At 41.8% G+C, this 25,072-nt stretch overlaps 1 protein-coding gene across 1 annotated transcript in view; it reads left to right on the top strand.

Moving 5' to 3' along the window:
* itfg1 (integrin alpha FG-GAP repeat containing 1) overlaps nucleotides 1–24,591 on the top strand; it is a 106,266-nt gene extending 81,675 nt beyond the window's left edge. The window contains exons 15-18 of the mRNA XM_028402199.1: nucleotides 11,754–11,878; nucleotides 17,666–17,748; nucleotides 18,416–18,533; nucleotides 23,456–24,591. Of these exons, the coding sequence (XP_028258000.1) occupies nucleotides 11,754–11,878; nucleotides 17,666–17,748; nucleotides 18,416–18,533; nucleotides 23,456–23,515 (386 nt within the window). The 3' untranslated portion in view covers nucleotides 23,516–24,591. The remainder of the gene's footprint in view (nucleotides 1–11,753; nucleotides 11,879–17,665; nucleotides 17,749–18,415; nucleotides 18,534–23,455) is intronic.
* The last annotated feature ends 481 nt before the right edge of the window (nucleotides 24,592–25,072 follow it).

Raw genomic sequence — 25,072 nt, 5'->3', positions numbered from 1 at the left:
AGGGCTTTCTTTTTGCAGTAGGCTGGACACCACAGGTGTAGTTTTCGTGGATTTTGAGAGAGCAGAGTATAAGACAGATCTATTGATTTTGTTTCCTTCAGTTCTTTATATAAATCAGAAAGACATCTATGTCTCATTGGCAAAAGCCTAAGTAAAAAGGGCAGCTCAAGAAAACAAAAAAATTCAAGTCTAGGCTTTGCTAGACTTGCTCAGCTTTACTTGTACCTCTTCAAATGTTGTTAAATGTTGGTACTGGAAAGTTGATGCTGAACTGTTGCACGTCGTATTACGAGTTATGAGTCCAAGTTTATCCGTCTTATCGATCAAAGTCATACAGCCTGGAGTTACACTGGAACTGTCTGTGGAATAGTTTTCTCATTGTATCTCAGGAAAAAGCCTGCAAAACACTGGGGACTTTTATTTCCTCTGAAGTGTTCTCCACATCGAAGGTACACTCGCAAGCTGTGGCTTCTTTCTTATTCTTACTTTTTTATTTAAATCCGAGGTACACGTCCTTCTAGAAAGCTGCCGTGTGGTAAAACTTGTGAATATTGCGGTTTGTGCATCCTGATTATAGTTATTACTTTTTTGAGACACAAGGGGAAGCACATGTGTTTGTGTGTGCTTATACACAGGCACCTCTGCTTCATGGATTCTTTAAGAACTATTTCTTCTCTTAGGCCCATCAACATCCATTTGCAGACAATGATTTCTTTCAACCCTATAAAAAATAGACTTAATGTCCTATGAAAAAAATGCATGCTTGATATCTCCTATGGGCCAATGGGAGTTTGGCAATATAAGCGAAAAGCAAAGCTTGTGCATCCCCAATTATATTCTGACCGGTAGGATAGGAAATTTGTGCTGCCCAAGAGAGGATGATCACTATGCTACTTTAAAAATAGAAAGATACGTATAGGTAGAGAGAGATGTTTAGAGAGATAACATGAGACAGTGAGGGCAGCAATGCTGTGTTGGATTAGCTACAGTTAACCTACTTGATGTTACATTGTGGGAAGGACACAGAGCTAGATGAGGACAAGATGCACTGACAGCCTGGGGTCAGGGATATATATAGTCTGTGTGCAGCATAACCCCATGTTGTCAGAGTTCATTGTTTCATTTATCTGTCGGCACTGTTGAAGTATATACATATTTAAAGAATGAGTAGACAGATCACAGTCTGACATCATTATTATTTCAACAGCGCTCCTGAATACAAAACATCGCTAATCTTCCAAAGGGCTGCAGACATTTTGTACTGACTGTCCAAACCCTTACCCCCTAAAAAAAATAAATAAAACAATTCAATAGTTTCACTACCTCCCCAGGCACTCTGCTGGTTTAAAATATACAGCTGAATGGTCACAGAGAGCAGCAGCAGAGAGGAAGGAGTATGGGCGAGATTAGAGGAGGCGGGGTGGGAGCTCTTAACACCTGCACCCACGCCCACTGAAGTGAAGATGGAGAGTCATGCAGAATCCCACTGAATGTGGAGCCATTGGCAGTTTAAAAAACATTCTAAATTTACACACCACAAAGGTTTGTGTAGAGAAGTGGTTTACATTTGATCATAGTCCTGGACAGACATGAACAACAGATACAGGGATACATTTCGTGTGCTGAACATGAAACTGCCAAAAACAAAGGAGAAATATGAACAGACGATGTGGGCAATTGGTCAAATGATAAAATTTACCTTACACTGACCTTTGCAGAGATGAGACAGAGTCTTGGATCGCTACATGTCCACAAGTGTGTGGACTGAAGGCTTTATATGGGGTTTTTAAACCTATCTGCAGGGATTTTTCCTCCAATCCAGCCACAAGAGCATTAGGGACTTTGGACAGCTCACAGTCAACACACTGTACCTGTTCATCCTCAAGGTGTTGGATGAGGTTCCGGTCAAGGCTCTGTGTACATCCCAGTCAAGTTCTTCCAGACCGAGAAAACACATTTTACATGTTCTTTCCTTTGTGCATAGGAGCATTGTTTAGTCAAAACAAGCCACAAAAGGATGCTTCACAGGTTTATAAGAGGTGAAGTTGAAGCCAGATAATAGCAGGATAATACTAATAATAAGTATATCCTAGCCTTCACCTAGATCCAGGCCCAGCAAATGGTCTCGACATTTTGTCAAATCAACCAGCACATTTTTCTCCTTAAAAAGTCTCTAGAGCCCGAGACTGTGCTCCTGGTTTTATATGTTCATTCTGTAAGCAGAATCCCATCTATTTAGAATATCTGGGCAGTTTTACAGTCTGTCCATCACAACCCCAGCTTATTTTTCCAGTGTGTGTTTGACTGGAGTGCACAGCGAGAGGAGGAGAAGAGAAAGAGAGAGTAGCCAAAGGCTTTGCCGGCACAACTCCCCAGACCCCTCATTTAACAGCAGCAAAGTGCTGCCAGGGAGCAGGCTAGCTTGTGTGTCTGTGAGTGTGTGTGTGTGTGTGTGTGTGTGTGTGTGTGTGTGTGTGTGTGTGTGTGTGTGTGTGTGTGTGTGTGTGAGTGTGTGTGTGTGTGTGTGTGTGTGTGTGTGTGTGTGTGTGTGTGTGTGTGTGTGTGTGTGTGTGTGTGTGTGGTGATTTAAAGTGTATTTATTCTTTAGCTTGTAGCTCAGGGAACAGCCAGCGAGGCTGCCAGAGATGAGCAATGATGGGGCGCACACACACACTCACACACACACACACATCCACGATGTCTGGGCCTCTCCACTGGGGCCCAACGATCTTCACTTACCCTTCACCCTCATGAAAGGGAAAGAAAGCAGAGAGGAAAGGAGAGATTATAAAATGCTGAGAGATAGAGACAAGGACCAAGAAGGCACGATATATGAATGGAGTTCTACTAGAAAAGTGGGAGATGAATGAAAGGCGAAACAGTGGAAGCTATTAAGAGCAGGATATAAATGACAATGTCTATTCCTCAAAGGCACACTGCTAACACATATTGCACCTGCATACACCCAGGCATGTTACAGTGATAATGTCATCCTCTCATCTGGCAAGAAAAGGTCAGCAGTAACACCGTAATACAGCCGGGTCTGTGTGTGTGAAAGCATACACACGCAGTGTATCTATATGCGCACGGCTGCATGTGCACACATGTACACCCCGACATCTGTCTCTTCATGACCTTGTGTGTGTATGAGTGTACTTATAGCAGACAGTGGTGCGCCATGCCCCTTACTAAGCAGGTTGGATGGATGAGCATGGGCTGTGATTCTGACAACACCACACCTCATTATCAACTAACTCCTGCTGAGACAGAGAGAGAGGTGGGGTGGTGGAGATGAATAGCTGAAGTGATTCATTAACAACCTTTTTAATCCTTTATCGCTCTGTCCGACTATGGACACTGGGCTGGGGGAAAAAAACACTGCACTGTGTTTAAACATCCGCAAAGTCATCTGTCATAAAAACAGGACATTTTTTGGCTGTACTTTAATTATATTATATTATATTATATTATATTATATTATATTATATTATATTATATTATATTATATTATATTATTATATTATATTATATTATATTATATTATATTATATTATATTATATTTATTCAACCTCTTCAAATACCAGCCACCACCAAGTTTGTGAAGCTTGATGAAAATAATATGTTGTCACCTTTAACAGATGATTAATTGTAACGTAAGCTAAAAACAATTTCACGTCTATTAGACATTCACTACGCCGAAGAGTAACAGTGCAATCAAATTTTTTTCACTTTGGTGGTGTGTGAAATATGCCAAAAGCATTTTTTTTTTGTATCCGTAGTTAGTTTGCTGCTTTAGCAGATATTCTTTACCATGTCATTATGGGAACATTCTTGGCAGCATCTAAATGTCACTAATCCTTTTCCAATTTGTCTGTCAGACAAACATTTTACACATCCAGATTGTTGGTAAGTGCTGTGTCAGCTACACAGACCTCATTTAAGCTAACTTTAGTTCAGTTTGTTTGCACTAGAAACTGTGTGTGACATCAAAATGTGTATGCAAGGCCCACACGGACCATTTTGTTGTGCAAACCCAAGCTACAGGGGCACAAACTGTGCACAAATAGGTGCAGAATTTGAGGTAAGACTGCATGAAGACCTTCGCCTCTGGACATATGCATGTATAGTAAAAAGAATAAAGCATTTGGAATATAAGTCACGGTATTATAATTTCAACAGCAATTACACCGCCTTAAGTGCAGCTATTGTGACAGTCCATAACCTGCCATAACATTAGCGTCTTTAAACCCAACTTATTTAGCTTATTAGTGTCACCAAGCTGGATATTTAAGTAGAGTATTATCATGCTGGTATAATAATTCCAACTCTAGACAACACCAACAAGTGTGGCTGTGTTGTTGTGAGGGAACAGAAGAGAAAGGAAGGGAGGGAGAGCGTTTGAGAGAAAAGTTATGGGAAGAGGGAGGACAGAGGAAGAGTGCTCACACAGAAGAGAATCATAACAGGCCCAGATCAATGCGGAGCTCTCTGCAGACTGTCCAATTAGGCTAATGAGTTCAGGGGATTAGCTATGGCTCACTTGCACACGGTGCGTACGCTCATTGTACATGCATCTGTAACCTTTAACAAACACATGTTCACCTGCAAGAACTCATCCACAAACATATTGATCATATTGTGACCTTTTAAACACTCAGAACACCCAAAACTACTTCAATGCTAATTCAGATTGAGCACTGACTTGCCTAAGTTTGCTTTTTTTTTTTTGCTGGATCATGTTAATGCCTCAAGCAGCATCCAAACCCAGCCTCACTTGACATCTCAGTGGTCACAGTATGCCTCTGTTCTCAGAGACCTCATGTACAGAACAGTAAGTATTACCCTGTTCTCAACAACAAAAAATGTATTGTACTGCATAGAAGATAGTCCTGAAACACAGAGGTAGAATTCACAATATAGGACTAAGCTAGGTGAGTAGGTGGATGAGAGAAATGAAAAGGGTTGAAAGAGGACAAAATGAGAGGGTGCAGAGGACAGAGCTGAAAGCACTAAGTAGAGTCGCAGAGAGGAAAGGATAGGAGTGAAATGAGAGTGGAACAAAAGATGGGAGTGCAGAGAAATCAGAACAGAGAAGGAAATATTGGAGTGGAAGGGGAAAAAAACTGGAGAGGTACCCCTCCGCAGAGACAAGGAGAATTACTATTGATCAGGCTTAGCATGCTGCTTCTCCTCCCTGGTTTTCACTCCTTCACCTCCTTCCTCCATCTCTTCTCCTTCATCTTTTTTTTTCTCTCATTCACGTTCCCTTCTCCAGTCCCCTACCTCTTCTGTCTTTCACTTCTTACCCTCTAATCTCTGCAGCCAGTTTACAGCAAGAGACTGTTTAACTTTTAATTTGTGGCTGGCTGCCTGCTTATCTGTCTACAAACATCCTTGGGTTTCAATGAATGAAATTCTTTTATGTGCCTTAATAAATGATGTAGTATCACAGAGACCAAAGCAAATCAGATTTCTAGTAGAGAGTTTGTCCTTCCTTTATTGATGGGGAAAAGTAGTTTTACTCAGGTAGTTGGCATTGGCGACTGTCTAGTGCATGTCAAAAGAAATCAGGTTTTAGCCTGATTAGGTGGGAGTGAAAAATAAACAAATCGCACTTCCTTTAGTGTCCACATGGGTGGACACTAAACATGGGTGGATCAGCATCTTGTAAGGAAGTTCTGCCTGCCATGCACCTGTTGTGACAGAGACTGTTTGCCTTTTACGCACATTTTTTCAGTAAAAGCAACTACTGCATTCTCAGATGGACAGCAGCTTGTCATGTTTTTCTCTACAGTGATACATTAATCTGATCAGCAGATGTTTCCTCTAATCAGCAGCAGAGTATAATTTTTAAATCAGCAGTCCTATCCCTGTCAGATCTTTCTGACAAACTGAATGAGGCTTAAACACACTTAAGTAAAGCCTGACCATAACTGCCAACGTATCAGGCTAGCTTTAGCATCAGCTCAGAACTTTAGTATGCACCTTATACAGCATCTGGCATATACACAAATGGTCTTGTTCAAACAAACAGTCCTTCCTGATGAGGCATTTCAAATCATGTCTGTCTTTCTGGCAGCATACTCTGTTTTTCAGTGCTTTCATTATTCTATTCACTGGTACATTGGAAACACTTTTTTTAGGTAGTCAAGTTTTCTCAGAATACGGAGTGCTTTAAGTGCTGCTATCATGAGAAAATGAACAAAAATGAGGCTGTTCTTTTATATAACAAAATACACTGCTCATTACTACGGTAACCTCTAAAGATGCTGCAACAAGAGGCACAAGCTCTGATAAACCATTTCTTAAAACCTTCTATCTTAGAGCTTCATCATGCTTGTTTATATTACATATAAATGTATACACAGAGAGTTGTATTTGTAATTGAGTGTATTATTGTTTAGTGAGGTCATAGCAGGGTAATGAGGGGTCAAAGCAGGGTAATGACAGATGTCTTTAGGTAACTTTCTTACACCCACGCTGTGCCATTTTGATCGTTGTCTGGACCCAGGGGTCAACATGCTTCAGTGCCATGTAGCGTTTGAGAGGCAGGATGGCGATAAGGACAGAACAACTATAAAGCCCTCTGGGTCCTTCAACATGTTACCACACACACACCTTCCTACACGTATACACACATTTTCCCTTTACAAATCAATGTCCACATCTTGACACTATTGTATAAGCACCGGAGGGGGCTCTTCAGGTTAGGCACACTGTGCATGTTTGTGTGCATGTGCATGCAGGTACGCAAGCATTTCTATCCCCTATGACTCCACCCTACATTTCAGCAATTTGCTCCTTTTATCGCCATCAGGGGACAAATGGTTTCTATAGCGACAGGCACTAGGAATTTCTCTGAATATTTTTTTTTTCTTTCAGTTTTGAGGCATCTGGGAATTACAGTGTATGTATGTGTGTTTGGACTGCAACCCAGTTATGTTTAATGCATTTCCTGGTATATTTTTCCTAAAGGAGAATTTAAATAATTTGTCACTTCAAACTGTAGTTTTTTTTTACATGCATTTTGTGTGTACATCCCTCTGTTGTTACATGTATATCGTCCCTGAGTGCACATACACAATGAACCTGACTCAGTTTCAGACTCATAGATGTGACATTGTCACTCGGCTTGTCTGGCCACGGTTGGTAAAAACCTCCAGACAGGACATGACGATATGTGTCATAAGAGGGACACACACACACATTGACACGTAGCTCCCTCAGAGGCATCCATGTCCTTTCTCTATCTGACTTTCTCTTACATTTCTCTCAAATAGTGTTTTCCATTATGCTTCCTCATGCCCACAAGGAAGTAAAGATCGTCTGGTGTCTTTATCCTAGTATCCTTATCGATGTCGTATTTGAAATCAATTCTAGATTACCGAAAAGATCTTAAAGGTGATGAATGCACAAGCACCAGCTTGTTACTGTCATAAACATAACACACCAGTCCTTCCTGCCCAGTAGGCAGCTCTGCACTGGTCTCTTCACCAGCTGGCAGTCTGGGACTTTTTGCTATGGTGGCCTCTTTCTCTTGCCTGAGTCTATTTCCTGTTCACATTAAGTTTTGAAGTCCGTGAGGAGTCCAACTTGCAGGTCTTACTGTAACAAAGGACTTGTCCTGGAAAATGAACAGGGAACTCTGGGAGCAGGCTGCATCATTGACATATATTTCTCACATTCTAATCATGTTTAGTTCAGGGCACCTCAGTATTCTTGGTATTAATTAAAATTAAATGAAACTCTCACATGCAGAAAAGCAGAATGTTGATCTTCATTTGCTTCATTTTATTTTTGTCTCCCCTTTCCATCTGCACAGATTTGTGGATAACATTAGAAATCAGTGTATTTACTTTCAGCTGTGTGTGTTCTTGAGTGTTCATCTGCGTGCTTTCATTTGTATTATTGGCTAGCCTTGGAGCACGGACTTGTTGAATGCCTTGCACATCGTGTTGGCCACAAAAATGTGTATGTGTGTGTAGAACTATGTGCAAATAAGAAATGTACTCACACATCCACACACCAAGGGCGGCTGCTTGGGCTGCTTTGAATCCGCTTTGTCTTCTAAGAGATGGAATTTAGGCTGTCAGTCATGTGTGCCGGGTGGAATTCCCTGCCAAGGCCTCCACCGTCTCTGCTATAGGGAGATAGGACAGAAACACACCAGCACACTCTTTTCCCCACATACACACACAAAATGCAGACACTTTCGATACACTGCTCTGCATAATACCCTTTGCCAGCCTCCCCATGTTGTGGGATGGCTTTGCTCCAGCCGTGGCCGTGTTTGTTAGCCAGTCTACTCAAACTCACACTCGCACAGCTCTCAGCAGACGCTAAGCCAGGCTCCCTGCCTGCAACGTAACCCTGCTTGATCCTCCATCAGACACACATACACCCACTCACCCACTCCACCCTGCTGAGTGGCCGACTGCAAGCTATCCACCTTTTGCCTACTGACAGAGAGAAGCAGTCTGTCAAAAACATCAAACCAAGCCAGGCTTAAAGGTTCAATCCTGTTTTGTCCATGCCAATGGATGGGCTTCAGTGTGAGGCATGGAGTGGCAGTTAAAAAGCCCTGGAACAGATCTGCTCTTTGTTTTGTCACGCAGTTAGTTTCCAGGTAAAACTGGTAACATTTCTTTAGTGAATGAAACTAATGAGATAAAGATTGTTTTATTGTTCATACTAAAAAGTAGATAAAGGGGATTTGAGGTGTTCAGTCAGGCACTGCTGCATCCTACATCCTACATTTGGCACTTATGTTCCTGTATGCAGGACTGCCAAGATTGCATGTTTATTTTTCACTTTAATTCAGATTCTTACACAGAGATGCAGAGCTTTTAGCTATGCCAGTTTCTCTGGACATCAGCCAAAGTCCATTTTACATATCCTTTTTAAGGGGGGTCCCTGTTGTGTCACTGTCTTTACTATTTTTCACAGTATGACTGTGCAGGATTAGCTGGCTCAGACTGTTATTTATTCATTTTATATTTTGACTGTCTCTAGCTAGTTGGTGTACAGTAGCTGGGCAATGTAAGCTCCGTATGATGTCTTTCAGATGTTTGTATTTTTGAATCTGAACATGATCTTTGCTGTTATCGGTGTTGCTTCAGACACTACTCTTCCTTTTCACTAGATACACAGCAAAGCTTAGGCAGGTGATGTTATTAATATTATTTGGGCAGCATGAGAATTTGCAGTCAGATATTGGAAATTTCATGGGGAAATTCAACTTTATTCTAGGAATAGAGAAAATGTCAACTTTGTGTTCATTCATCCCTTGGCTGAGATATTTCAGACTGGACCAAAAGGGGCTGAACACCATTGCCATCCCCAGCAACTAGTCACTACCATGACTAAAAATAGGGATGCAAGTTCATGAAATATCAGCCAATAAGATGGATATTTTGTCAGATAAGTTGACGTTGACTCACACTGTCCCCAGTGGATGCATCAGAAACTATGTCGGTGAGCATGTTAAAGGGGACAAGTACGTATGTCTGCAGGGAGGAGGTTTTGTCAAACACTGCATGATAGCTCTGCATTGGGATTCCTTCAACACATTGACCAGAAGGCCAAAATTCAATATTATGCATCTCTAGCTAGTAAGCAACCATGACTCTGACTCTGATATTCCCTGCTTTCATGTCGCTTCTGTTTCAGTGAACTGCACTTCCTAGATTGTCAAATAAAATCCTGTACAGCTGAACACAGCTTTCCACTTAACTGATCTGGTACTGTTCTCCTGCCCACACAAACGTACATACACACACACACACACACACACACACGCTCACAGCAAATGTCAGACACCCCAGGATTCAACTTCAGTGTCTGTTAGTAGTCAGAGCTTTGTACTACCCCTGAGCAGGTCAGTGTCTATGAATCTGTGCCCGTCTCCATCTGGAAGCCAATATTTCTGTCTATTTCACTATGTGCGGGGTGCGATTAAGGCAATTATGCTGCCTCTTCACAACACAACCCAGCACTAAAAAGCTGGGAAAATAAAGTACACACAGCAAATAGCAAGTGAGGGAAATGTACCGACATAAAGAGAGATGACTGGTGAGAAGCTTTCTTTGGTGAAAGGTGAAAAAAGTCGATGGCATCTATTGAGCAGCTGTACTGACTGGATCCAAAGCATGCACAGGACAGGCTTTCTTTGCACTGACTTTATACAATAGCCACGGCTGGTTAATTACTCACTTTCACCCACTGGCTGATCAATTTTCTAGCCCTACATGTGGGTAAAATGGCAGCTTTATTCGTGCAGCTTTTAAGAAGACACATATTGAGTGACCCTAGTTTAGGTGGCCAAAGATAAACTGACTTGTTTTTCATGCTGAAGTTAGGCATAGATTAAGGAAAATGAAGAGAGAAGCGAAGCTGTTCTGCTCATCTCAGCCTGCAATACGCAGTCCATCTACATTAGTTCTGATCACTGGCTGCCTGGAGGCTCTCTCTCTCTCTTTCTCTCTTCCCTCATCCTTCTCTCTCTCCTTCCCTCTCTTTGTTTACCACATAGAGGTTGATTTATGTCGGCTGCACTTGGCAGAGTTGGGTGGCGTGGGCGAGATACAGCAGCTGAAGGGGAGATGGGGGGGGGCATTAAAGATGGAGGAGAAGAAGGGGAAGCGAAAGGCCAAATCAGAGTGATGTATCTGGGGAGAGAAATAAAGAAGGAGAGCAGAGAGAAGGGAACAAAATACTGAGGTTTAGGTAAGGAGTAGTAAAGGAGGGGGAGATTACAGCATAGAAGAGGGTGGGCGGGTGGGTGACGTGTTGCACTGGCCTTAGGTGTCTAACTCTGATTTGTATCTTTTATGATGCGTCTTCATGTCAGAACACAAGGTCTCCCGCTGCCGTCCCTCCGGCTGGGTCGCTTCTTCCTGGGTGCTTCTTTTTTTTTTTTTCATCCCTACGATTACATTTACTTTCTCAGCCCTGCTCCTATTACGGCCTTATAGGTTAAAACTCATTACAGTACATTATGTGAAACTTTAATGGCCCCTTTGAGAAAGCAGGGCTGCTGCAGCTGCACTGTCAAAGGATCAGTAATGCGAGTAAGGGTTATGTTTGTAGTTCAATCAGACTTACTGAGCAGAAAGTGATGAATGCAAATGTGCAAAGCTTATGAGATGGCTTCCTTACAGAATGATTTAAAAAAAGGGTACAAAACAGTGTGTATGAGGTAGATATGCTGTCAGTTCATTAAAAAATCATTAGAAACATTGAGTAAAATGTGCGTAACAGAGAGTGAGGACATGAGCAAAAGGGGCAGAGATGACTGATAATTGGTGCACCTTGTGGACCGCATAAGAGCATCATGGATGATGATATAACTGTTTACTTTATATTCAGGATGAATAAATTATAGAGGAACTGTAACGGCACCAATCAGCCAATACTACAGAATTACAAGTGTGTCAAATTTAAACACTTTGTATGCCAAAATATATTAATAACTCAGGATGTGTATAATGTTGACAGCATCCTATTTATTGTTCTTTTGTGATGGACAAATTAAAACAATAAAAAATGTATCCTCTGATGGCACTAGGGGAATGATCACCACAGTTATTGCATTCTCTGAAGACCACAGGTGTCCCCCTTTAAGGGCACTGCATCCATCAATTCTGCAGTGTTTAGTAAAAACTCTTATACTATAGTTTAGTATAGTTCTATAGTGTATTTTCTGGAAAGATCTTTAACGATGTTTTTTCTCTCTTTCTGTCCTTTCCTGCAGCTGGTCAGCTGAGCCAGTCCGCTCATTTCTCCCTCCAGCTGCCCTACACCGTGCTCGGCCTCGGACGCAGCGCCAACTTCCTGGATCACCTTTACGTTGGCATCCCCAGGCCGCCAGTAGACGCGGTGAGGAAAAGTAGTTATACTGGATAACCTCCATCCTGCACAGGGCTGCAGGATTTTTGAGGGAGATTCTTTCAGACAGAGAAAAAAAACAAAAAGAAAGGGCACAGTGCCAAAGTAAAACCCTCTAAACCCCTGCAGGTGCAAAATGCATCTAAAGACAACATTTGCAGTCAAATGCCAGATTATGCGTTTTTTTGATTAGCCTAACAAAAAAAATAATAAAAAGACAAAAAACCTCAGGAGCATGTCTATAATAACCTGAAAACCTACAAGAAAACTGTCGAATGACAGACTAATTTGTTGTAAGAGCAATTTAAGTACTTTTAAAGTCAGGAGCAGAAAGCAGAATAGGTGTTTTTCTCCTTTCCTCCTTTCATAATGGGCTGAGTGTAACACTTGTAATCTGAGGATTGTGAGTCTTGTTTTCTGTGTACTTTGTGAAGATTGTGAAGAGGGATTTCCCCTCACATATTTCCTTATCATTTTAGAAATGCTGAACAGTGCCTCACTAATCCTGGGAGAAAAATATCATGCTGCTCAGTGAAGGTTATTTTTATTTCTTTTTTTAACACAAGGAGCAGTGAGAAGAAAAATGTTATACCAGGTGTTTATTTCAGTTCTGAAATAATGTTAAAACGCTTGAAAATGAGGGTGACACCTGTAGGCCACAAGTATTTTTAGCTTTTTTTTTGTGAAAATGAATGGAATGGAAAATTCTAAACACTCAGTTTGTCTGTGGCTTCTATGCATATAGGTGCACCAAGAGATATGTGGACACAGAATAGCTGTCCTTGAAATATCTAATCGTGGTTAAATCATAGTGGCTTTGCTTTAACTTTTCTGTCCAGTTCATCCCAAAGTCTGGAGACTGTGCTGGTCACTCCATATTTTCAAGCTTACCATCTTTTCCTATAGGTAGTTCTGGACTTATGTTTTTGGTCATCAACTTGCTTTAGGATGCTAGACACATACCAGATGACACTGCATGGTGCTTCAGAATGCTGTGGTAGCCATGTTTGTGCAGTGTGTCTCTCACTCTGTACAAGTTACTGACCCTGAATCCAGCAAAACAGCCCCAGACCATCACGCTTTCTCCTCCATGATTGACAGTTGATGTCACACACTGAGGAATCATCCTTTCGCCTACTCGATGGCGTACAAAACATCCTGCATGATGAACTGAAAGTTACGACCACTATTGAGCTGTGCTTGAAGCTGTTGTCTTGTGAGTCGTCCATCGCACAAGCTGTTGACTGTCACAAACTTGTCTTCTGATTGTGTTCTGGCTCTGGGTCTGCCAAACCTCTTCCTGTCAGAGTGTTCCTGAGTTTCTGAGTCTGTTTTGCTGGTGAAGGAAACTCACTGTACTCACTGACACCTCGACTTTCTTCCCAATTCCTGTGTAGGAAAGAACTACATGTTTAAGTGTTTAAAAGTCTGTCTCTCTTCCATGTTAATTGCCTTTTTCCCACCATTTTTACAGCAACGTACTACTTAATGTAGTACAATGCTGTTTAAATAATGCTCACCCAGACTACTGTTATGCAGACAATTAGTAATTAGGAATTAGTAGCACCAACTTTCAAGGCTTGATCAACCTCCATTGCTGCGAAACATCTCTAAGTTGTTGACCCTTAGGCACTTCACCACGTATCCTTGGTTGCATTTCAAGCAATTCATTAAACTTGAATGTCAATGAAAACTCAGAAACACTGGGGTGCATTTTTGAGTGGTAGTGTAAAGTAATATCAACAAACCCCAGACTGCTGGGTAAGGGTCTTCTACAAGCTTAGCTTAACCCCTCCAGCCTCTTTATACACACTTCAGTAGTCATACTGGTCCAGTGCTCAGGTGACATCAGGCCATACATCCAGATCCATTCTCTTCCTCCATGGTAAATGTACCCATGTGCTGTTATTAGGAGGTGTAATTGTTGATCAGATGTTGCGTTTACTTCTAAAGATGTGTAGCGCTTTACACCACAGTCCTCGAGCCCATTCTAATGCTGTTCCAAGTCTCCAAAGGTTTACAGCTGCTTGAATGTTGGGCATAGACAGACAGCTTTTAATAATGAAAATGTGTGTGTATAAATATCTACACACTGAAATACACCCAATATTTAGTTTTTACAGTTTCTTTTACCTCTGCTTCACCTGCTTAGAAAGGACATTTATGTTTTTTCTCTGTGTTGAAGAAGCATATTCTGCTGCCTACGTCTCACTAGCAGCAAAATTGGGCGGCAGAATGGAGGTGAGAAGAAGCTCAGCTGAGTGATTAAAAAGTAAAGATCTGACACAGATGCTTTTAAAGGTGCTCTTTTTTAATGTATGGAACAATTGATGACAACTTCATGTAGAGTTGACAAAGGCGCAGCAAGCTTCCCACTGGAACAGAAATACCAGCATCCTTGTGTGTGTGTGTGTGTTTTTTTTTTTTCTTCTTCCTCTTTGTGCTTCACACACATCTTTGTTTAACAAACCCTGCAAGGAGACATTGTATGAATGACTCTATTGATGCAGCTTGTGCCCGCTTCCTGTCACACAACACCATAGTTGTACTAATACAGTAAATAATTAAGTAGGTTTATGATTTTTAATCTGTTCATCGCCCACATTTCTACACATCACTAGCACAAATGTCAACTCTCTTCAGTTCAGCTCTCACTATCTCTGCGTTCATTTTTTTTTTTCCTCTCTCACGCTGCACTTGTCACTCCGAATATTAGGCACGACACGGCCCCACCCCCCCTCCGGAGTAGTACCAGGATCTTCGTCGAGCAGCTGATTAGAATTGCAGATGGCTCGATCTACGAGTCTGTAGTGCACCAAGAACACTTATATCAAACAAGCTGCTTTATTGTCCCTTTTCCTGCACACACTCCTCCTTCTTATGCGAGGGAATCTGATCCTTTTTCCCCTCCTCACCATTCTTTCTACAAAGTGAATTAATGAATGCGTAAAGCTGCATCCCATTATGCTGAGTAGATTTTTTTTTTCTGCCCAGAGAGACAGGGAGCAAACTAACACCGTCAAACCTATACCTGTAATGAGGAGGAGAAGCTTTAGAAGTCCTGACCGTGATTCCACCCTGCTCAGTCTGCAGGATTTGATCCTTCTGTTTGTCATCTGCTCTTCATCTAGCGTGCTCTTATTCCTTGCTTTCTTTAAAGCTTTATTTCCTTCCCATTATCTTGCTCTCTCCCCTGCTGGGGCCTTTATGATTTTTTTTTCTCCATGATGAGTTTCTGCCTGCTGGTTCACAAAAAGGAGGTTTTTTGGAAAATCTACTTGGATATCTTCCATCTTCTGCCCAATCATTCCTCTCTTTTACTCACCCTCCTCCTCATCATCTTTTTTTTCCTGTGAGTCTCTCTCCTCCTGTTCACTTATCTTCCACCCAGGGGATTCCCTTTGCTGCTCAAAGTGGTTTACTTCACTAATCAGTCCCCTACTTGTCACTCTCACTCTCTTTCTCTCTTGTCTCCCCCACCCTCCATCTATGTATCTGTCTCCCCTCTCTCTCTCTCATAGTGTGCCAGTTTCCCTGGCTTTGAACCAGAGTGTCTCTCTTTCTCTCTGAAGACTTGGGAACATTTTTCTCTTCCAAACAGCCAGATCGGATCTGCTCCCAGGCAGCGGTAGTGGAGGCTGACTTCAGCTCTGCACCCCCGCCAGTTGCCGCACAGACGGCAGCGCTTTCCAAGAGCTAAGCGACAATGGCTGGCGGCGAGGATGTGCTTGTTATGTAAAAAGGCAATGCCGTTGCTGCACGCCTATTCAAAATAGCTGCAAGATGTAGTTCCTTCTCAACTGATGAAGAACGGAGAGTCACAATTTAAGCAATTTAGGAGCAATGGCATGCCGGATTTTGGCAGATAAAGAGGTGGAAATGTTCATTCCTCTCAGCTACGAGGACCAACATTATTGATATGATGCCCCCTCCTATATTTACATCTCTTAACCTCTGGCATGAGCACAACTTCAAACGCCTGAACAAGGGCTGAATCAAATCACAGGCGCTGAGGAGATTCTGGGCTTTTCCAGGTACCAAAGCGTTGTTGTGTGCTGATGCTAAATACAGTCGGTGTCAGTCTCATGTCAGATGTCATCATTTTATGCTGAGCCCACAGGCAGGAAACTACTAAAAATGAAACTTGAACTTATGCAAAGTCAAACTGCTGTCAAACCCATCGCTGCAAGCAAATGTTTTTAAATCCAGTTTAAATTCTGAAGGTCTTCACACTCCTCCCTCCCCGCTTTTTCTGACTGTGAAAATGCCTGATTTGTTGATGTTATTTTAAGTTTTGTACTTTCTTTTTTTCTTCAAGCTGCATGGTCCACCTGCTTGCAGTAATCCTTTCACTACTAATTAGACCAATAATCACAAGCAAAGATCACAAATAAGCAGCTCATGGAGTGTAAACTGCAGGCTGTTTGGCACTGTGCTAATGAGCAAAGGTGCAAAGTAAGTAAGTCATAGTCAGAGCAAGGAGCAGAGGCGAGCAGGGTGAGGAGGGGTAACATGGTGTTGCTTGGAAAAACACATTATTTCAGTCTGGCTGTCTCTCTGAATGATTTGTGTTTTGTTTAAAATCGTATACTGAAAAACCTGTGCCAGTGAAGTGACTGTAGGTCACTGCTGGCTGTTTGTTTTAGTAGCACCCAGCATCAAGGGTATGTTCAATGCCACAATAACAATTACAGCAAAAATAATAAGGTCAACATTTTACTGCCATGTTTCCCACCAGCAAACAACAGTGTTAGAAAACAGCCCACTGTGCTATGTTCCATGTTTGTATGGTCCATCATGTTGTGTCTTGTTTTTTAATCTGGTGTTGTCAGGTTTGTTGACCAAGACATCAGCATTTCCCAGTATGATGAGCTATTTTTTTAGCCTATCTTTGACAGCTCACTTCTCACCTCTGTTTCTGCCTGCATCACTTTTGACATTTGGGGGTGATTTTTGCTACCGGAGATGACAAGGAGCTCTCCTTGGATGTCTTTCCAACCAGCTGTTGCCTTTTAGAATTGTTTAGCTTGTCTAGAATAGCGATGACTGTACCAGTCTCTACGTGATCCAGAGAGAATGCTGTCTCTTATTATCCTCTCTGGTCCATCAAAAATGTTTGTACAGCCAATGTAGGCATGGACAAAATAAATGACCAGTGTGTCCCCTTGCCCTTATCCCTACTGAGCGCCCTATACCAGGGCCCTTAGCCTCTCCTGCCCCGTGGAGCCGCACACTGGGAAGCAGGTCAGTTTGTACAGTGCAACTGTGTCAGTGTGCTGAGCATTTTCCTGCCTGAGAGGGAGAAACTTCTCAGACTAAATAAAGTTTTTACAGTAGAAGAAGGCACCTGAAGGGGGCTCTAAACTGGGATTACAAGTGGAGGCGTCTGACAGTCAATAAGACGAATACCAGTATCTGATTCAGAGATTATCACTTCCTCAGATGGCTGAACTCTTCATCAGTCTTAGATGCAAAAATGATAAGCACACAAGTATACACATGCCAGAAGAAGAAAAAAACATTCCTCACTACAGCCGGAGTCATTTATTTCAAGTAGCAGGTGGTCTGGGACTTAAATGCACGGCTTAAAATAACACTCCACAGTAGCTAAGGATAACTGCGGGGACCCTATTACTCTGTCTCAAAGGGCGTAACATACATATGCAGGTTTTTGTGTGTGGAAATCTGCATACGATTGCAAATATACTGTAGTTGCTGTCATACCAATACATATACGTATGTTCACCCAGTTAATGCATGTTTTCCTTCTCTTTCTAGGACATAAGGGAGAAAGAATGGACAGCCATTATTCCCAACTCTCAGCTCATCGTCATTCCTTACCCACACGATCAACCTAGCAGGTAAATAAACACTTACGCCAATAGATGTGGATGGATCACAAGTGTTCTCTTCCTTAGCTCACAGTGGTTCAGTTTGGTTGAAGAATCTGTTTGTTGCCATGGATACCCTTCAACACGTACTGATGCCACTTAATGACATCCAAGATAATGTTACCTCAGCTTGATACAGACAAGGTCTCAGTGGAGTATCTTTACAAAACAATGCCCAGATGTGAGCATGCAAATTATCACACACACACACACACTGTCACCTCACAGCATGTCTCCTTATGTTATGGTGACGTTGTTCGCATGTAGCCTGAACCCCCAGGAGGAGCCCCAGATGGCTATACGACAGACATGCTCTGAACACACGCCCCCTCCTTAATATAGTGGCATGTTGTACACACCAGTCTCTCCCACGTTTGCCAACACAGGCACGCACCTACACGAACGCTCTGAGTGAAATGAGATCTAACGAGAAACAATAGGTATTCTTCTCACATACAGTGTGAGCTAACAGACTTCAGGATGACACATTTCATTTTAGAATCAGAGTGAAAGCATTCTTTATTTTAACGTCATTATGACACAGTCTGCTAATGTGCACCAATACATTGTTTTCTGTCAAATGCAACTATGATGAAACATAAAACAGCACATGCCTGGTCTCTCCGTCTCTTTTTAGGTGGTCCGCTAAGTTGTACCTCACCCCAAGCAACAGCGTTTTGCTGACAGCCATCGCGCTGATCGGAGTGTGCGTCTTCATACTCGTCATTATTGGCATCCTCCACTGGCAAGAGAAGGTCAGGACACGCACAATAGTGTGATGTGGTTAATGTTGGCCTCTTCCTGGTGATTTACTGCTGTGTGTGTGTGTGAGAGAGAGAGAGAGGGAGCAGATTGGTCGCAACCAGCAGCAGATGGGTCTCACTGTCTCTGTCCTGTAGTCCTCTAGCCTCCCACGGTGACACACACACACACTCATATTCTTTTTTTTCTATCACTGTGTCTTCCTCTTTTTTTCTCTCTCTCTCTCCGGGCCACAACCTGGAAGGACATTCAGCTGTAATTGCCTACTTCTGTCCTTTCAGCACGGCGGATCTGCTCATTACTGCCATGAATTCACCCTCCAGGGAGTCAATGCATGTTTTCACGTGTGTTATGTGCTTCAGCTCCTACTGGTCTGGTTGTTTCCAGCCACACACACACACACACACACACAGCACTGTGACAGCAAAATGTACCTTGTCATAGCATGGTTGAAAACACATGGACACAAACATTGTTTAACACTAATTTTCACAAATGTCCCTCTTTTTTGTTTTCTTTGTCATCGACACACTCGGTGGTAATTTTGTCTGCTGTGCTCCTGGCATCTTTTCCAAACCATCTGCCATGAAAGCATGTGCGCTTAATGTGCGCCTGTAATGTGTGTGAATGTGTCTACAAGCAGGATGGTATGTGTGCATGATTACACACACAGAAGCACTCTAATTGCCCTCTTTTTGGGAAGCGTAGGCGTGTGGGCATCAGTTTTATCAGAACTGATGCTTGAAAAAAAAAAATAACCTGCTGGTGCCTGAACTAAGAAAACAAATATACCTCTGATAGATAGGAGGTGAGGTGTGTGGAGACATTTGAGGGTGTGCATTTAAGTGCAGATAAAAAATAAAATTCACTTTTAATAGAAAGTAACGAATCAGATTGGTTGATACAGTCATTGATAAAAAGAGTTTGAAGGCTTAGACTTGCATAACATCAAACACTGCAAGAGAACACTGCACTGCATTTTGAGAAACATTCACTCTGTATCCAACAAGTCCTTTCATCCACATTTCCTGATGTATTATTATTGTTCTGTAAAGATTTATCTTGGATTTCCACTGTGCATGAGCATGAGGTTCAGTGAGTTCAGTTTCCACTGAAATGCTCCTTTACTCACAGTAATGTATTTACATCAGTGATAGAATTGTCTTCAGTCAGAAGCCATTTAAACAGGAATATGAACATATCCAAGCTTAAGATCAAAATTTTACCACTCAAAAACATTTAAAAACTATAATTTGGCAACAGTAAAGTGTACTAATAGTTCTCTCTACTTGTAGCCCTGGTTGTGCTGTACGTATAGGCATGCAGGACTGTGTAACACAAGCCGACAGTGACCACATTTGTGTTATATTCAAACATTCAGACATTGTGTAGATGAGATCATACTGCTGGTCTGGAAACACAGAGGACTGGACCACCTGCCTGATGTGGTGTAACCTCCTGAACCATCCAGGGATTTAAGATTGAGGAAGAAGATCCTGTAAACTAGTGTCTCTGTATCTTATCTCCTCTCGTCTCTATTGTGGCGGGCCTTCCAGTGTATTGTCAGGGCGAGCCCAGCTGATTGACATTTGGCATTTTTTTGTGTGTGTTTGCGCTGTCGCCTCTGGTATTTGCTCTTCTAACGACAAAGTCAGGTAGAGGGCAGAAGCACCGGGGCAAAGACGTGTTGTCCTGCCTAACAAGCAAACAGGGCTTTTACACAAATCCTGTGAACTTTGGTGCAGCCCAATAATAGTCAGGGATATAAAGAAATATCCACATGAATATCAGTCAGAAAGGAAAGGAGTGAAATATATGAAATGAAGAGGAAGACACGCAGTGAATCAGAATGTAATCAGTCTTATCTTCACAGTCCAAACTTAATTAGTTGACATTAGAGCCCTGTGAGAATGCAGCACACACCTTGTTCCAGGCACAGACCCACCACTGTGTCAGTAAAGCCTGTAGATGGACACAAATCAATGCTCCACTGCTTAATGATGATTCAAGCCTCAGGATGACAATTTAGTGGTATCCCCCGGACAGTCAATTATACCAGGCTTCCACAGCAGCACAGCCCAGTGGATACGTTATCCACATCAATCCATCTGCTCCCTAAAAAAAAAACATGGTGTGTTAAAAACAAGGAAAAAAAATAAAAACTTCAAAACTCATCAGTCAATATGAGACGCTGCTTTCTTTGAAGGAAGATGAAAGCTTTATTACAAACCACAACTGACAGGATGAAAAAAAAATGGAGTAAATATGGTGCCGGCCATCTTTTTTTTGGATGCAGCAAATTAGTCGACATCAGGGAAAGGATTGGCTGTTCCATAAGAGAGGACAGTCGTCTCAGAAAGTCTTTCTAATGCACTGAGCGAGTCTGTGCAAAAATGTGAGCTGCTCTGCTGCGACATTCATACAACATGTAGAGAGACAAAATAAGACGCTTTAAAATTCCTGTCTGTTTTTACCTTCGTCTTCTGTTCATCGCTTATCTCACATAACAAATCTAGATGCATTATTGATCACACTGTCAGCAGCTCAGTTGATATGAAATCTTGGTGACCTCCACAGAACTCTAATGATATGATTCGCTCCTTTAAACCCTGGCTCATCAAACCCTATTTTAAAAAAGAAATACGACATGTAAAATCAGCTCTACCTGGCCTACAGAAAAATATAATCACATCATTTCAAGTCTATTTAGAAATGTTCCTCCTGGCTGTCAGAAGATTCTACTGACACAGTTTCAGTGTGTGGATGATTACACTGACCAATAATTACTTGGACATCATATTAGGACAGATTTAATAGTGTGGTTTACACATTCATGTGTCACATTATACCCACTATACTATCTGCAATCAGGAGATACATTCACCATAATGACCGTCTCGCTGCACATTATCCCACCTATTAATTACTATAGAAAACAATGTTCGCTGCTTTGGTAGATTGGTGATTATCCTTCCCCCCACGATCAGAACTGTAGCCATGGCAACACAGCAACAGCGTGTTCGTCAGAAATAACAGACAGCAGAATGTTGTGTTGTGACTATTTGGGCTGCATTCGAAATATTATTATCTAATATGTATATGTGTAAATATGATAGGGGGATGTGTGATTTTTATTTGAGTAGTGTTTTAGTAGTTAGTTTTTATTATTTATTATATTTGTATCGCAATAAAATGGGGGATCGGGGCACCGTGTCAAGACCCTGACATCACATATGCACATGTATCAGTGAAAAACGATACATACCTGACAACTATTCATGACAGCAGCGTACTCATATGTGCTCCTTCCTGTCAGCCACACATCAGTCTGCATCAGAGTGGGTCAAAGTGTTTGTGACCTGCCTGTAACATCCACAGTCTAACAGCTTGCTGCGGTGGAAACTATAAACTGCAAACTTTTACGTCTTCCTCCAAAGACTACAGGGAGCTGAGTTTCTGACACCTCAAATAAAGATATAGGAGTGGGATACCACTTCAACCGTGACTGTTTTTTTTTCCCCACAAACCATCTCTTTGTTCTTGTGTTTACAAAGACCTGCACATCATTCCTGTGGAGATGTACACAAACTGGAAATGGCAAAAGTGACTTTCAGTTTATTCAGCCTGTGTGTCATTTAGTCATTAGTTTACCGTAAACGTGTGACACTGTAGCAGTTGGCTGGGTGCAGGCGACGTGAAGTGTTTTTTTTTTATTTTTTGTGAGGAGGATGTGTGCGGCCCATGCTGAACGTCTGTCACCTTGTTCACAGCTTAACTGATAGACCACCGCCTCCAGACATCACACCTGCCTGTCTGTTCCCGCATGATGATAATAGACTTTTTGGCTATATGAATGCACACATCTCTGTAGAAACACATCTATGAGTTGTTCTCTGTGAGATTGTATTTGCCAAGATTATAGTTAAATTACTTTTTTCCCCCTACCTGTGGCAGTGTAATTAAATATTACAACTTCCCTGCTAGAAGTCTAATTGTGGGTGCTCGACAAATTTGATTATTAGACTACAAAGTTCACCATATTTAATTCTGCACTCGTTTCCCTTAAAGGCATGTTTTAGCAGTTAATTGAGAGATGGAGTTATGCAAGGGAAAAAAATTGACCTAACTACACTACTAATCTACCGGTGGGTCCATTTATTTGATAACAGTGTTGTTTAATCAGTGGGCATATGACTTATTACGGTTTCAGATCAGTCTGATTGCTGAAAGCCGCCACAGGATAGCTTTTAGTGCATCCAAATTTCCCTTTTTTTTATTTTGCAGCTTGTGGTTTAGAAATAACACACACACACAGGTGTGTTATTATTGGTTCCTCCACCTTTTAATATCTGTTTTCTTTGAAGCAAGCTGTGCAAGGTGTTTAACTGCATTTGAATTAATAAACATTTAGAACAAGAAGACAAGGTTTCTATGGTTACATGTGTTTATAATAAATGTTGGATGGAACACAGTAGATGCATCTCTGCAGTGAAAGATGGTAAATACAGCAAGCACTTGATCTTGTTTTTTGTTGTTCATTGTGCCTACTTTAGCTACTTTATACGTATACAACCTGATTCAAAAATTGGCCCTAAGGGGCTCCTGTACATCACACAATGCCCTTGGTCCTTATTAATTTAGTTTTAAAGAAGGAAAATGGAGGTAGAGAGCTGTTCACAGGTAGTTAATGTGCAATAAAAGTACCATTTTGTATGCAGTGCAAAATATTTGCTGTCGTTAACAAATTAATTTGCGTTTCAGTGGGATTGATTTTCACATGTTACATTGCTGCACATCTGTATTGTTTTCTCTGCTTACATCACGAATACATTTGGTACTTATTCAGTTATTATTTTGTTGATCATCACCCATTGACCAAAAGCCTGTGTGTGTGTCTCTCTGTGTGTTTATTCAGAAAGCGGACGACCGAGAGAAGAGGCAGGAAGCCCACCGGTTCCATTTCGATGCCATGTGAATGGAAAGAATTGCATCAAGGGAAAAGATCCCTCTCTTTCGCCTTCCACTCAACCCACCCGCGCCCCCCTCATTCACTCATTTCACAAGAGCCAATAAACAGATCCTCATTTGCCCGAAAACGGTTCTTTTTGATATCTTTCAGTCCTCAAGTCAGATGTAAAATATTTATGTTCCATTTCATTTATTCATTCCAGTGTTAGAAGTACAGGAGCTGTAACAAGGCCACAGAGACACAGACAGAAATCCTAATGGAGACCACTCCCATGTTTAAAAGCAGGGATTTCTTTGGACCGGCTGTAGTTAGCAGCCTAATCATCCGTTTGTGTTATTTAAGTATTTTGAGAAAATGACACAGATTCTTGTTGGATTGTCCAACTTGTGCTCCAGGACTGCACGCTGTTCGTTTCTACTAGTTCACTGGAAGGGAAGCACTTTGCCAATTGTTGAAATGTGTAATGTTACTTGAAATCCATGTGTGTTACTGTCCGTTGTCTGTGTGCAGTTGATTTACCTCTAGCTTTATATTTTTTTTCAGTAAAAGTGAAACTCAACTAAATTCTGTGGTATCGATCTGAGCCTTGCAGCAGCAGCAACAGGCAGAGAGTGAAGAGAAGTGGACGCATGCGACGTAATGATGCTGCGCAACATTTTTCTGCTTCCAATCTCTCCAGGAGTGATGAATGGCCTTCAGGTCTGCTGAGTGCAAATTCATCTATTTCTCAGTTGATTGTATCACAGTGCATCATTGGAGTGCCAAAAATAATGTTGCATCCTGCAAAGGTCTGTAGCTGCTGCACAGAAAAAGGCCCCAAACCTGCTCGCCCTGCTGATGAAAAGTTCATTTGTGAAACGCATTGTTTTGTTTTTATCCGAGCCACATGCTCCTGTGTGTCCAGATGTGTGTTCTACAGATGATTTGATGCCTTTTAAGTGGTTTGCACTGTTTGTTTTTTTTAATCTGAAGACTAACTTTGGGAGTATGTAATTTATTTTGTCTTGCAAATGAATGTTTAAGCTGTACTAAATGTGTTTACTTACAGAGGTTGAAAATAAAGTGTTCTTCTGCTTAAGTCACCACTGGATTGGCTGATTTATCAACTATTAGATTTCACATTCGGCTCTCCTTGAAGCTGCTAGTGAACCATAATTCACTTACTTTGAAGAAGTGTTCCCCTGAAGCCTTTTTGTTTATTTTGTTAGTGGGAAGCTTTGGGGAAGATTTACATTCAAAACAATCCCTGTACGCTCTCATTATCTGAATTTGGAGCATTTGAAGCAGCGGTGGAATTAAAATGCCTTTAGTTTTCCAATGAACCCCCGAAGGTTCCTTTGAGCAACCCCTATGGGCCCTCTGCACCCCCCCACACTACAGGAGCCACTCTGTATACATTATGCATGCAGAGAGTAAGAAGCCTTTTAAGAAGATCACTGAGGCAAAACATGGGGACCTTACACTGTGACGCACAGTGTTGGTAGTCAGCAGCAGAGCTGTGTGTGAGTGAGTGTGTGAGGTTGATGGAGAGAGACGGAGGGAGTCTTAAAGCAAGGAGTAGGT

The sequence above is a fragment of the Parambassis ranga genome, chromosome 3, assembly GCF_900634625.1.
Source record: "Parambassis ranga chromosome 3, fParRan2.1, whole genome shotgun sequence".
NCBI lineage: Eukaryota > Metazoa > Chordata > Actinopteri > Ambassidae > Parambassis > Parambassis ranga.
Note: the sequence above shows the minus strand (reverse complement) of the source record. Positions and strands in the feature narration are given on the sequence as shown.